Here is a 13,980-nt window from a genome sequence, read left to right on the forward strand (position 1 = left end):
GCCTCATGGAGCTTGGGAAAAAAGGGAGGAAAAGGTGGATGCTCTTAAGGCAGGCTATAAATCTGCTTGAGGACCAGTTTGCAAAAGGCATAGAAGCAGATCCTCTGTGGTGAGTTAGTAGGGCCAGGATATGATCAACATACAAAAACAGCACTTGGAGGAGACAGTTTTTCCATCATGGTCCCTACATTTGTGTTGACTGTGAAGGAACCTGGGGAGTGTCTTGCAGCAGAACTCTTCATTATGGAAGATCCATCAAAATCAAAGTATTGGAAAGAAACACAACAAATTGAGAAAGTGAAAAGTAACAAATAGCCAAACTGTGTGGCAGTGGTAAAGTAGCAGATAGAATTCAGTGCAGATAAATGTAAAGTGACTTATGCTGGGAAAAATCTTCTAAGGTAATGTACCACCTAGACATGCTTGAGCAGCACTGACACTGTCAAGATGAAGTGCTCTTGCAGAATGCCCATGCCTCCTTGCGATAAGTACTAGGGAACATAACGCAGAGGCATTGGATTTGACTGTATACTGGTTTACTAGTTCAGCTTTACACTTGCCTTTTTGGGAACAAACTGCTTTCAAAATAGACGATTTGATGATCCTTATGGGTCCCTTCCAACTCGAGATACTACCTGGTTCTGTGACCTCTGTACAGCTAACTCTCATAAGCTCAAAACATCATTAAACAGATTTTGGTCCATACCAAAGACAGTTTGGTTCCTGTGTTTCTGTATCTCCAAATGTAAGCACACAAATGCATAATCAGAAACCAAATCCCGTGGTTATTGGCTTGCTGTCAGTCTGTGTCTTTTTTGTACTGGTTAAAATTCATAACCCTTCAGGGCTGTGGTGTGGGTTTGGTTTTAGTTAACAGCCCTCTAGCTGTTAAGAATGAGTTGGATTTTTTGAGGAACCAATACACAGTCAGTAAAAATTAATTGGGTCTCTTGATTCTCACAGTGCGCCTCTTGGTTAAGCTGTTACACTGCATCCTTTTGATCTAACCTCATGCAGGTGGCAAGCTGCACACCACAGAAAAGTGCAGCAGGCACAGAACTCTGCTCCAAAAGAGTCAGAGTTTGGGCTGACGGATCTCCTCAGAGAGCTGACTAAGAAACTTGGCCTGTGCTGAAATGCAGTAGATGATGCATGCAGAATTTAGTGTGATGGCTTTTTACAAGGCTTTGTTTGAGCTACCCGTTCATTTGGCGATTATTTTCCTCCTGCACCACAGTGTTTCTGGAGCCTACTGTGTTTCATATGACGGACTGTAATGAAGTTGCCTTGCAAAAGGAATCAGGCAGATATTTCAGGAATTTAGTACTGGTTATTAGTAGCAATCATCTGGAAGTGTCCAAAACAAACACAAACAGCAATCAATCAATGGTAGTGACTTACCAGTGAGTGTAAGCAGAGGAGAGGGGAGCACTTGGAAGAGTTCGGAGTCAGTGTGTATGAAACCAAACAGACTACAAAGAGAGAAAATAGCTTAAAGATCATAAAAAATAAAATATGCTTCCTACTGTTAAAATTATGTTGGTATTTTATACTATGAAACTTGTGTCAATGATACATGGCCATGCCACAAACATCCAAGATAAAAGCTTGAGACTGAATTTTTGTGTGAATTGGAACACTGCCTATCTTCTAATGATTTTCTATAAATAACTGTGGACACTGCTTAAAACCAAATTATGTGTTTTGCTCGTAATATACATTATTTGCTTTTTCAAGCTGAAAACTGCCAAGGTAGTTAAGATGACAAGCTTTAAATACATATTAAAAAGAAGTTTTAAGTTAAAAAGTTACTTGAAAGAGGGGAAGCTGCATACTGCATCCTGCCCGCCAGCAAATCCATGGCCAACACTCAGTTTATAGCAGTTATTCCCAAATCAGGTATTAGGACCCAACAGGCATCCCCTTACGTGTTTGCTTTACTGTTGGACACTCAAAAAGGGATGAAAGGAAACTAATGAAGAAATAGTGAATGGCTGTTTGCCTGCAAGCACCTTGTTGGGTTGAAAACAAGGGAGGAAGTGTAAGAACTTTCACTGATTGCACCCTGAAACTGTCAGAGGTATGGAGGAGAAAAATAGAAAAGGGGCCTATGAAAAATAGTGCTGGTTCCTGAGGACAGGAGTAACTGGACTGGGCGGGAAGGTGATTTGTAGAGTGTGCTTACTTTATGGTAAAACCACCCCCCTGGATTAGAAAGAACCAAAAGCGGTGGGAACTAAATGGCTGGGTAGAGACATTCCTACTGAATAAAGATTAGGTTATCACTGAAAAAAGAAGATCCAGTTGTCAGGAAAAGATTAATGGAGTCTTTGAAACTGTTAGGGATGTGTGCTTCAGGATAAGTCAGTGTGAGGAAAGGGGGAGCAGGCGGTGAGTAACAGAGGGGGAGGGAGAGCATGCAAAGTGTCACGGCTGCTGGAGATGCGGAGAGGAATTGCAGAAGTAGAGAAGTCGTAGAATCACAGAATGGTTTGGGTTGGAATAGACATTAAAGATCATCTACTTCCAATCCCCTGCATGGGCAGGGTCCCCTTCCACTAGACCAGGCTGCTCAAAGCCCCGTCCAACCTGGCCTTGAACACTGCCAGGGATGGGGCAGCCACAGCTTCTCTGGGCAACCTGTGCCAGTGCCTCAGCACCCTCACGCTGAAGAATAGAAATACAACTGTAGAGCAGTTAGCTCCAGAAGAAGTGACCAGTGATTGGGTCTAAAGGGGGGAGTGAAATGGGAGAGAAGCAGTGAGACAAAAACGCAAGAAGCAAGCAGCAGAATGGGAGGTGGTCTAAGGGGGCAGAAATAGACAGCAAGTATCAGAAGGACTGTATGTCCGAGGGGGTCCTTGGTGATCTGGGTGGCACACAGGAACAACTGAGAAGCCTGACAGCTGAGATGAGCCCAAGACGGAGGAAAGCCTGTTCTCGGCAGCAGCTGTAGCGCGTCGATAAGCTTGTACTGACTTGTTAGTAAAATATGAAGGGAGTTCTTGCACCCAGCTCCTGCATGTAGCAACTCCGAGTGCCACTCCCCAGACATGAGGAAATTCAGAGGGTGCTCAAGGTCCCAGGGAAGTGGCTTCTGGGGTCTTTTGGTTCCTGTGGCTATCACCAGGGATAACAGGGAAAGTAATTAGACCTCAAAGCCCCCTCCTACACAGAAAATATTGATACGTGGGGCAGAACGCTATCCTTGCAGAGCTGAGGAGAAAAGGTTGAGGAGATGAGAAGGCTACGAGTGCCCATGGTGTGCTGGTGTGCTTGCAAGGCCATGAACAGGCAGGAGAGATTGAAGGGGGACAAGGGAAGAACTACAAGGACCTCACAGTGTAGAGTGCTCCAGTTATGAAGCAAAGCAGCACATGTACATAGTGACTGTCCTGAACAGGGGTTGAGCAAGAAGGAGTTAACCAGCATTTTGCCGTTTCAGCCCAGTGCAATGCTGCTGTGAACTGCTGGCTTGACAGTTTCTGATACGGAGGATTAATTTTTTTTGTTGTTCCTCTCTCAGCTGTAGCAGAGCTGTCCTGCGGTGCTTGCTGAGTGTCTGCTCCTGCTCTGTGGGTCTTTTCGTTCACACAGCACAGGGGTGCTCACCTCACTCACTGGCCAGCCTCACTTGGGTTACAGGCTGTGTCTCTTGATGGGCTGGATTTCGTATCACCAGCCAAGCCGAGTGGCTCTGCCGCTCCCGGGATGTTCAGCCGTGCAGCTCCTTTTGCTTTCAGGACAAGATACTTAAAAGCAGCCCTTGCTGCACTAACTCAGTGCATCCCCCTGTCTCTAGAGACCTCTAACTGGAGGCTGCAGTTCTGTGCCACGCTTCACCTGCCGCGCTAGCCCCGGCTCAGTTTACAGCAGCGGCAGTTTCCTCGAGTCCCTGTGCGGGGGGCCTTCCCTGGGCGCTGCTCTCGGAGGGGTGAGCTGCAGGCACCGCGCTGCCCTCCCGGACACACGCCGCCCGCCCGGGGCGCAGCCGCCCGGCACCCCGCGCGGAGCAGCCAAGCCGGAGGCCGGGAGGAGCGAGGCCGTGTGGTGCCCCCTCCCGGCGCAGCCGCCCGCAGCCGGCCTGCCGCGCGCAGGGGCTCCGCCGCGGGCTGCCGGCTGATCCGGGGTCGGCGTGCCCAGGCCCAGGCTGATGGTGGGCATCAGCGCACGGTGCCTGCTTCCTCCTTCCCCCCCCCCCCGTAATTTTCAGTAGCGTTGCTCCTTCTTTATGCGGGGACGAAAGCAGCGCAGTAACAGCCCACAGGGCACGCGCTCTTATTTTGATAGAGCACCGGTGTTCTGTACGTGGGGAGCCGAACGTCAGCTCTGGGGCGGTTTATTTAACATCATGCAACACCTGTAGCCACAGATTAAGTGAGAGGATAGAACCCGGTGTAATTTGCTGGTTTGCATACTGCTAAAACCAGAGGTGAGCTGTAACAGCTGGAGCATCCTGCCCGGGCTGTCAGCAGCTGATGTCAGCTGGGTTTGTATTTTAAAACAAACTCACTTTTCATTAAGTCTTGTTTCTGGTCAGGGCCTTGGCTGTGCACTGTGCAGCTAGGTGTGTATTTTGTGTAAATTTTGTGTAAGTATCTATTCTGTACCAGGTGAGGTAATGAAGTCATGCTCGGTTGTTTGGAGGACTTAGGGTGTAGGTAACTGCCCAGAGAGAACGGTGCCTTTATTCTAGATGCCATGATGCAGCTCCCGCAGGCCTGTCCTACTTTGAGGTGGAGACATACCATTAGAACAGGGGCATATAGTGCAGATATGAATGAGGGCACCAGGGCTATCTTCTGCTTTCTTTTGGGGGCAGGTAAGGGGGCAATAGGAGGTGCAGCAGGCAACCTTCCAGTACCTAAATGGGGCCTAGAAGATATCTGGAGAGTGACTTGTTACAAGGGCATGGAGTGACAGGACAAGGGGGAATGGCTTTAAACTGACAGAGGGGAGATTTAGATTAGATACTAGAAAAAAGTTCCTTACTGTGAGGGTGGTGAGGTTGCCCAGAGAAGCTGTGGCTGCCCCATCCCTGGCAGTGTTCAAGGCCAGGTTGGACACGGCTTTGAGCAACCTGGTCTAGTGGAAGGGGTCCCTGCCCTTGGCAGGGGGGGTTGGAATTGGATGAGCTTTACAGTCCCTTCCAACCTAAACCATTCTATGATTCTACCCAGGAAATAAATAGATTAATAATAATAAAGGAAATAAATAAATAATAAATAATAAAAAGGAAATAAATAGATTGTGTCATGTTCCCTCCCCTCCCCATTCCCCCCACCTTTTTTTTTTTCCTCCAGCAAATAAAACAAAGGGAAAAGACCACACTGGAAGATGAATTGTGCTGCCTGGACTACTTCTGCTAAGCCTTAATAGGTTTGCAAAAGAGACAAGCAGAACCCAAGTAAGAAGGGTGAAATAATGAATTGGAATGTGGGGCTTTTGTCCCCGCTGTAATTATCCCTGTGCCAGATCAGAAACATTAGACATCCAACAGGTGATGTTTATAGCTGAAAGAACCAAACAGTTCCTCCTTTCTCTAAAGGCTACATACTTTTCCTATCTAATCAGTAATACAAAACGGGGAGGTGCTGACACAAGCAGGAATAGCCAGTGACTTCATCGGTGTGGCAGCAGCTTTCCCTTTAAAGTGTGAGCAATTCACTGCGGGGTTGGAAGGCCTGCTTTGGTTTTTATTTTCTCAGTTCTGCCTTCTGTGCAGGAACCTGCAGCCACCTTTAGGACTGTTCTAGTCTTACTTTACATCTATGCTGAGGCAGAGCACAATGCTACTCACTATTACCCACAACAAACTTCAACTGCTGCTCTTGCAATCAAAACAAAAGTAAAGCAAATAACTCGTCACCAGCATTTTTTACCCTTGTAATTAGTGGCTTTGACATAAGAACTCGAGGAAGCTGAATCACCAAAGATAAATGTTAACACCGTGTACGTAACCATGAGCAGCGAGAACTCCTGAGAAACTTAAGCGAATCATTCCTTCTGTTCCCCAGCAGACAGACTGGCTGTTCCTACCTGGGGAAAACCTGAAGTTCACTGAGGTGACCAAAACTATTCTAAGATGTACAGCAGGTGGGAAAGCAACTCTCTGCGGTGCAGTCACAAGTGTTTCCCCGCTCTCTTTAAAAAAGCAAGATCTACAAAACATCCTGTAATGTTTGTGTGGCTGGGGAGTTCCAAACCCCACGTATTATATAGTGCATTTGTGGCGTTTTGCTGTGCCAGCCCTCTGGATTGGAGCTGGAAATTAAATTTCATCTATAAAACATGTTAACCTCTCAGTTGCACAGTTCAAGTGTCAGAATTACCGCCTGCCCACATGGTGTTGTGTAAAGTTAGAGGAGCAATGGGAAAAGTGTCTTTCAGCGTAACTGAGAACATGGCTGCCTTCACCTCCTGCACTGGCCAGGCTTGGGCCCGCAGCTGCCACAAGCCCCTCGAGCCATAGCAGGCCGACCCAGCCGGAGCTCCGGGGACACGGTGCACTGCAGTGCAGCATGACACGACACATTTGCCCACCTCTATTTATGCTTCTGCCATGAGACCATAAGCAATGAGATAGAGACATAAGGGTGCATGTTCCGTTCTGGAGGAGCTGGTGTAATACGCCGGTGAGGAAAACCTCAAGGTGCCCATAGAAGTGGGAAGTGCCAGCTGTGGAGAGCCAAGCCACTGCTGGGATCACCCAGGTCAAGTACAAGTCAGTGTAATGATTGTTTTCATAATCACTTCACTTAAAAAGAAATTACGTGGTTCCCTCACACGTGACTATAAACCTCACGGTTAGGTCAGGTAGCTGGGGTAGGAGCAATCTTGCCTGAAGCCCATTTCTGTGTTATAAGGTGAAAGAAATGTCCCCCTTGATGCACATCTCCTAAAGCAGCAATCTGCAGCTACTCAGGGGCATGCTTCTTCCCTATTCTGTAAGATGTCATGCAAATAGTTACCTTTCTAAGAAAGAAAGAAGAGGACACATGTTCTGTGACAACACATTCGCTCTTAAAAGACCACCAGATGGACAGGGCCCAGGAATACCGAACAGGTAAGATAAATCCCCATTGGCTTAATGTTCATCTGAGCACAAACCTAGCATTTAGTATGAAAGGTGTTTCTAAAGGAGGGAACAGTGAGGCTCATGTTTTGTACTTGGTGCTCAGCAAACAAATGCACCAACATACAGAGCATGAATTACAACTGCTGTTTTTGGAACCTGGCAAAGAAATGTCAGTGGTCTGAAAGCAGTATGTACCAGGAACTAGTGAATACAGAGGGAATCGTTTATGGTGAGGGAGATGAGGTGGGCAAAAATGAAGTTCCAGCTCCCGAGTCTTTTTCTTTAAGGCAAGTGCTACCATTTGAGCCATGAAAGTCAGGCAGTTCCTACAGCCACCTACCTCCCTTGCACTCTGCTGCCTGGGCTGCTTTCCTAGCCATGGTTGGTCACTCCTCCTCCCCAGGCCACAGCTTCCTTCACAGCTGGGGCTGGTTCTGAGTCAGCAGCCACCAGTATTGTATTTCTTGTAAATTCATATTAGACATTAGGAAGAAATTCTTCACTGTGAGGCTGCTGAGGCACTGGCACAGGTTGCCCAGAGAAGCTGTGGCTGCCCTATCCTTGACAGTGTTTAAGGCCGGGTTGGACGGGGCTTTGAGCAACCTGTTCTAGTGGAAGGTGCCCCCGCCCATGGCACAGGGGTTGGAACTGGATGAACTTTAAAGGTCCCTTCCAAACCAAACCATTCTATGAAACTGTCTCCTAGAGAATAAAATAGTCCTTCGCTCCCGGTTTTCTCTCTGTGGTAGCTGGATTTTCTGGGGATGTGTTTGATCTGCAACATGATCAGTAGAGTAAGAGGGTGACATAAGTTTAGCAATCACTTCATGAGATGCGGTTGATATCTCGTAAAAAATGGTTCTCAGATTCTGCACACAGACAGGTTTATGTAAAATATATAAACATTTGTCCAAGTTGTTACAGATTGCATAAATATGGCATTTTTACTGTTGCATTTACAGATGTGCATGTACAATGATGTGCAAATAATCACAATTTGATTACAATCTTTGAAAGGTACTTGAACCTTGCATCCAAGTAATGCTATGAATGAAAAATGCCCACCAAAGAATTAAAATATATAACATGGTTTAAATTCATAACAAATTTCAATGTCTTCTCAGTAAAACTTTCACACATTTAAAATAGTTTGTATTCATTTTATTTGTATATGTCAAAATACAATTTTTTTTTTCCAAAATAGTGGGTTTTGCAACTAGTTTCATGCAGATACAAGGTCTGCTCAGTACTACCAATAAAATCAATATAGCACAGTAGCCATTCATTTTTTAGATATAAAGAATAAATAACCTAAATATAAAACACTAAAATATTAGAAACACTTATTTAATCATTCACAGGCACCCAAACTTTACCAAATATAATCCAGAATATGCCTAACTGTCTTGTAACAGAACTCAATACGTTGCAGCCATTCAATTATTTATTTTATGTTAGCGTAAGACCATGGAAGTCCCTATGGTTCAGACCCACCTCTCATACAGATCAATTACAATAAGATATCTCAAACTATCTGTGTACCTTTAAAATCAAGAATCCTGAGCTTGGTAGTAAGAGCATAACCTTACATCTTCAAAAAACCAATCAACAGAGAGGACATCATGTCTTTCTTACCAAAACATATCCCAGTCCTGAAAAACTACCCCCCGCCCCCAGAGTCGGCAGTAGAACACAATGACCTTTTTAAATGAAGGGGTACAAATTCACATTTAATATAGTATACAATATAATCAATAATACAATAGCTACTACAAGCTTTACAATGTACAATCTGTTTTAATGGCTGATCTGCTCAGTGGTTTTAGGCAATAAACTATGTGCCGATAGGATGTCGTAGTTTGAATGGTTTAGTGAAAATATAAAAGCTGTTTCTAACGAAAGCGATCTTCATTTAAGTACTTTCTTTGTTTTTAAAGGCCACTGAAATGTATAAAATGGTCTGACATGATGGTGTTACCAAATTGGATGCCTTCTCACATGGCAGCAACAGTGCATATAAACATTAATGTGAGTGTAACGGGTTATGTTTCTCAGATGATTTAGTACGTTACTTTGGCTAGCACAACAGTTTTGGACAGCACTCAGATAAATACAGGTATGTGAAATGTAGTGAAGCAGTTATATTTATGCAATTTTTTATTATGGTGAACACTATCAAATAAAAAAAAAATGGGAGGAAAAGATAATAAAGTATTTTATATAGTTTAGACCTTTTGTAAAGATAGGGCTCCATACAATGTACAATGTCTAAATTCTTTATACCATAAAAATTAATGAACTTTGTTAAACACACTATTCTGGAGTAGCCTAATTTGCATTAACAGACATTTGCAATAGGGAAATATATTCAAGCATGCCACGTGGTGGTCTGAAAAATCAAACCAGTACACATTTATATATACAGCATCACTCAGTACCTGCTCAAATGAATGTGACGATTACAGGATCTAACATCTTCCACTACAAACTTCTTTTTTTTTATTTTTTTAAATTTTATTTTTAAAGTGACCAATAAAGGCAGAAAACAGGACTCTTAAAATATTTCTAGTTTCAACTGACTTTTAAAGCATTTTGTTTAGGAAATAAATGCATATTGCACAAACAGTGAAAGCAAATGTTCCACCAAGCATCTCTGTTCCAGGTGGCTGGACAATACATCTCTAGGTAGCTACACAAATATGTAATTTAAAAGGGTGTGTGGTCTCTGCAAATGGTAAAGCTGTGAAAACACTGTACAAGAAAATCTGGTACATGAATAATTAGAAGGGGAAAAAAAAAACCAACCCTGAAGGTCTGAAGAAAAACTGAGTATAGAAAAAACCTGGGAATTGTGGCACAACAAAAACATTATTGAGTAACTGTCTTCTGTGAGAGCTGAAAGCTGTTGTTGATGTAAAAGTGTTTATGTACAACTAAGGCTTACTGGTTAAATATCTGAGGCGTATCTGGCCTTGAACACTTTCCTTATTACGCTGTAGCTGTAAACAAGATTTCTCAGTCATTTCATCTTCTCAGCAGCTGCATTTTAACAGAAACAATGATCTTGATACAAAAAACACACAGGTAAGAGGGCGTTTGGCAGGATATCTGAAAAATGACAGTCTCCAAGGGATCTTCCCACACTTCCAGTGACTGCCATACTGTGGTCCACTGGAGTTACTAGTGATGTGCAATACCAATATTTGCTGCTGTAGTAAACCCTTTATTTGGAAAGTTTGCTTATAACTCTGATCAAGGCCCCATTTTCATCTTTTAGCCTCTGGTTGTCTGCCTTCAGGTCTGGTAGCATCTGTGAGAAATGAAACATGATGGTTATTTGCTATTATACCCCAAGTAAAAGTAGACAAGTCCAGGGCATAAAAATCTTCATTCAGCTTAAGCACCTTGGCAGTTCTCCCCCTTCATATCAGCAGTTCAGAAAAATTGCACCTTTTGGCATGATACAGTTAAGAGTTACAGATTAGGAGGTTTCATTTGCCTGGACTAGATGCACTGAAACTTGGTGGTGCAGATGACAAACCTCCAACAAAAGCATTTATAGTAGCATGAAGAAAGTAGCGTCAGTAGCGTAATTAGATGCTTCAAATTTCAGTGCAAACCAAAAAGAAATGTTAATTACCAACAGTTTAAAGAGGCTTGTCTATGCTGCACTTGCATAGTTTCATAAAAACATGCTGTGGCTAAGCATATCTACCACTGTGCTTGTGGATGACTTCACCCGTATCAGATACAGTGTGATTCAGCTTGTTAGCTCACAGGATTAATCTTCCAACCACTTCCAAACTCATGTTGAAGCACACATCCTGTAACTTCAGCTCATATCCCTGAATAGCATATTTCACGCAGGATCAGATCATTGAAAGAGATCACTGAAACATCAGGCTGCATACTCAGGCATTCAACAAGTTAGGAGATGGCAAGTTAAGGTTGCCACAGGAGATGGGTGACACACAAGCACAGAAGCTGGAAGGCAGAAGCCAAGTGAGGTGAGAGCTGGACAGGATCAGACAGGAAAGAAGGACAAGTCAGTGCACAGAGGTTTGCACTGGAAGAATTTAACTTGTCAGAGAAACCAGAAGTAATCTCAGCAGTTCTCTGTATCTACATTCACACACTGATAACAAGCCACCCGCAATACTCAGGGCTAAGTTATGTGTATGTTTTCTAGCAGGTTTACACAGGAGGTAACAGCCTATTCCTGCACAGCGGTTATTCAGTAACCCGAAGTGCAATTGCATGCAAGAGGTCTAAGTCCAGGTAGTGACCTATGTAACAACTGCTACATAATTTTTCATGAAGAAATTTTCTTGCCACTAGTTTAATTTTCATTTTATTCAAGCAAAATTATACTTTCAACCCCATTATATTCAGAATATTGTTATGGAACAGAAAGAACTGTGAGGTTTAAAAATGCAGGGATTAACTGTGCATTACACTACAGGCTTCATTTTCACATCTCCTCTGTCTGTGCACACTCAGTTCAGCAAACAGCAGACCCCCTCGTAGAGTGAAACATGATGATGCACTGAAAATGACCAAGGCACAGGATCTATAGTTTATTTACCTGAAAATACCAAAGTACGTGAAAGGAAGACAACAGGAGATCATAAGAGCTAAAAAGGTGGTCTCTGCAATTGGAGTAAGTAAAAATCATTCTGCTAACCTGGATTCCAACTCTGCTCTGCTGAAGCTTAGGGCAAGACACCTAAACTGAGCTCTCCACAGAGTCAGAGGGAAGCTTCCCCTATAGTCAAGTAAGAACTATGCTTTGAATAGAAAGTGCTGTAAAATGCTAATTACTTTCAAAAACCACATCAGGGTGTTTGGAATTGGGCAACACAAATAATCATTTGGCTATTTTCAAGTATTATCTATGTTAAAGTTTCTAAGTTGTAAAAACCAACAACTGCTGTCCAAGATTCATGTGCTAGGGGTCATATCCAGATAACAGGCGTGTGTACCACGCATTTGTGTGTACACCTCTAATAACAGGATAAACCTGGGGTGGTTCTATTATGTGTATCTGCAAACAATGAGACAGCCATTTGTTCAGGCAAAGTAATCTAACCCTTCCCTTCATCCTTTTCATTCTGTTCCAGACGTCACACCAGAGATCCTGGGTGAAACCATAACAGCATTCATCTAGGAAGCAAGGGGCTCTAGTTTGGTCTTGTTAAATGGGTATCTCAGCAGTGTTGTCATGTATACTTTCCAGTGAAACCTCAAAGTAATTCCAGGAATGTCACAGTCCTCCTTCAACCGACTGACTAAGGAGCTGCAGCCCAAAATGCTTAGTGACATACAAGAAGACCCACAGGGTGGTATATTTGCTGGTGAACTAGTTTAATAAAGAAGGTGCTGTTCAAATGCAGAGTTTTAGTATAATCCAGTACCATTACATGTCTGCAAATCTCAGTAGATACATTTTAATCCTGATTAAACTAGTAGGTAGAATAGGTATTAAAAAAATATTTTCTCTTTTGTTGTGAGTCTGCTAAAGAATTAGGGAAGACTGGTAGGAGACAAAAGCAGTTATGAGTAACAGGAGATTGACCAGGAATGATAAACTCAAGTAACCTAAAATACTAATCCCCACATACTTTAAACCTAGCCAAATACAATTTTCTTGGAGCAGTGCATTTCTATGGTATTCAGACTTCTCATGAGGTGACACCACACACCTTTCATGTGCAGAAGGCAGGAAAAAAAGGTTTTGCAGTATGTTCAGTAAAAATAGTTATATACGGTACTTAACACTCTGAATTCCAATTTGCTTCTCACTAAAATAGCTAAGTATCTTCCTGTGATGAGATTCTTGAATAAGATTACAAATGCGCTCTTTTGCCTATCTGTATTATGTATGACTAGCTAGTAATTTTGCAGTGTCGTTGTTAAACAAATAATTATTCAATAATCATACATGGAGCCAACCCAACTCTGTACAGTAAGAATAGTATCTGTGTTTGCTGGAGGATTTAGCAGTTTTTACATACAAAACAGCTTTGTAAATTAAGATTACAAAAAGATACCTGCTCAGATTCATCAGGTACACTGCGATGGTTAAGCTACCATCGTAATGTCAAGCCTCCCTGCCGTGTTTCCATCGCGTTTCTTTTGCTAGCCAGTCTCCTCAAGCTCCATAATGATCTGCCATTGAAAACTCCCCTTACAGAAAGGAATACTGAATAGTTTTCTATGGGTTAACACCCTGAACTGGCTTACCATGGTTAAAAGAATGCCAGTGCTAGCAAAAATAGATGGTATGGATGTGTGGCTCTGGACGGCAGTCATTAGATTAGCTCAGCTGTGTTGAAAACCCACATTGTTAGCTGAAGCTGGTGTAAGATGGGCTGCCCTAAAGGGACAGCTCTCCCTCCTCATGCAGCAGTGTGTGCCTGCCGCTTTCTGCATGTTAGTTTAGTGATTCAACAACTCTGGGGTGAGGTGGATCCAGTCATATAAGGAATAAAGGGATTTGTTTTCAGCCAGGTCAGTGAGCCGAAGGGTTAACAGAAGGGAATGTTGAGGAATGCAGGGCCTGGACCAGCAGCAACCTTTCTATCCACATCCTATTGTTTAGACCAGCTCCAGGAAGACACAAAGCCAAAGGATAAATCTCTTTATTTCACGCCTCTTGGTGGGGAAAACCTGAGATCAGACACTGAGCAGAATGAAAAAATGTACACTCTTTGCCTTGCTTCTAAGTGGGAAGAGGACAGGCGAGTGGAAGCAGTTTTGCAAGAGTCACTGCAGAAGTGACTGCACATGTTAAAATGTGTTTCACCTATACATCTTAAACTTAGTTTTACTTACACATAAGCTCACTGAAACCCCCACCCTATTCAGCTGTTATGTAAGAGGAGGAAGAAAGGCATATAGAT

At 43.3% G+C, this 13,980-nt stretch overlaps 1 protein-coding gene across 3 annotated transcripts in view; it reads right to left on the reverse strand.

Annotated features, from left to right (window-relative positions):
• Positions 1-7,993: 7,993 nt before the first annotated feature.
• The window catches only part of PPP1R12A (protein phosphatase 1 regulatory subunit 12A), a 120,149-nt gene continuing 114,162 nt past the window's right edge, over positions 7,994-13,980 (reverse strand). For 2 of the 3 annotated variants that reach the window (XM_065669439.1, XM_065669426.1), the window contains one exon: positions 7,994-10,388. In XM_065669439.1, coding sequence (XP_065525511.1) covers positions 10,302-10,388 — 87 coding nt within the window. In that variant the 3' untranslated portion in view covers positions 7,994-10,301. The remainder of the gene's footprint in view (positions 10,389-13,980) is intronic. The other variant, XM_065669434.1, reaches the window with a different exon arrangement.

Source organism: Lathamus discolor, chromosome 1, assembly GCF_037157495.1.
Source record: "Lathamus discolor isolate bLatDis1 chromosome 1, bLatDis1.hap1, whole genome shotgun sequence".
Classification (NCBI taxonomy): Eukaryota; Metazoa; Chordata; class Aves; order Psittaciformes; family Psittacidae; genus Lathamus; species Lathamus discolor.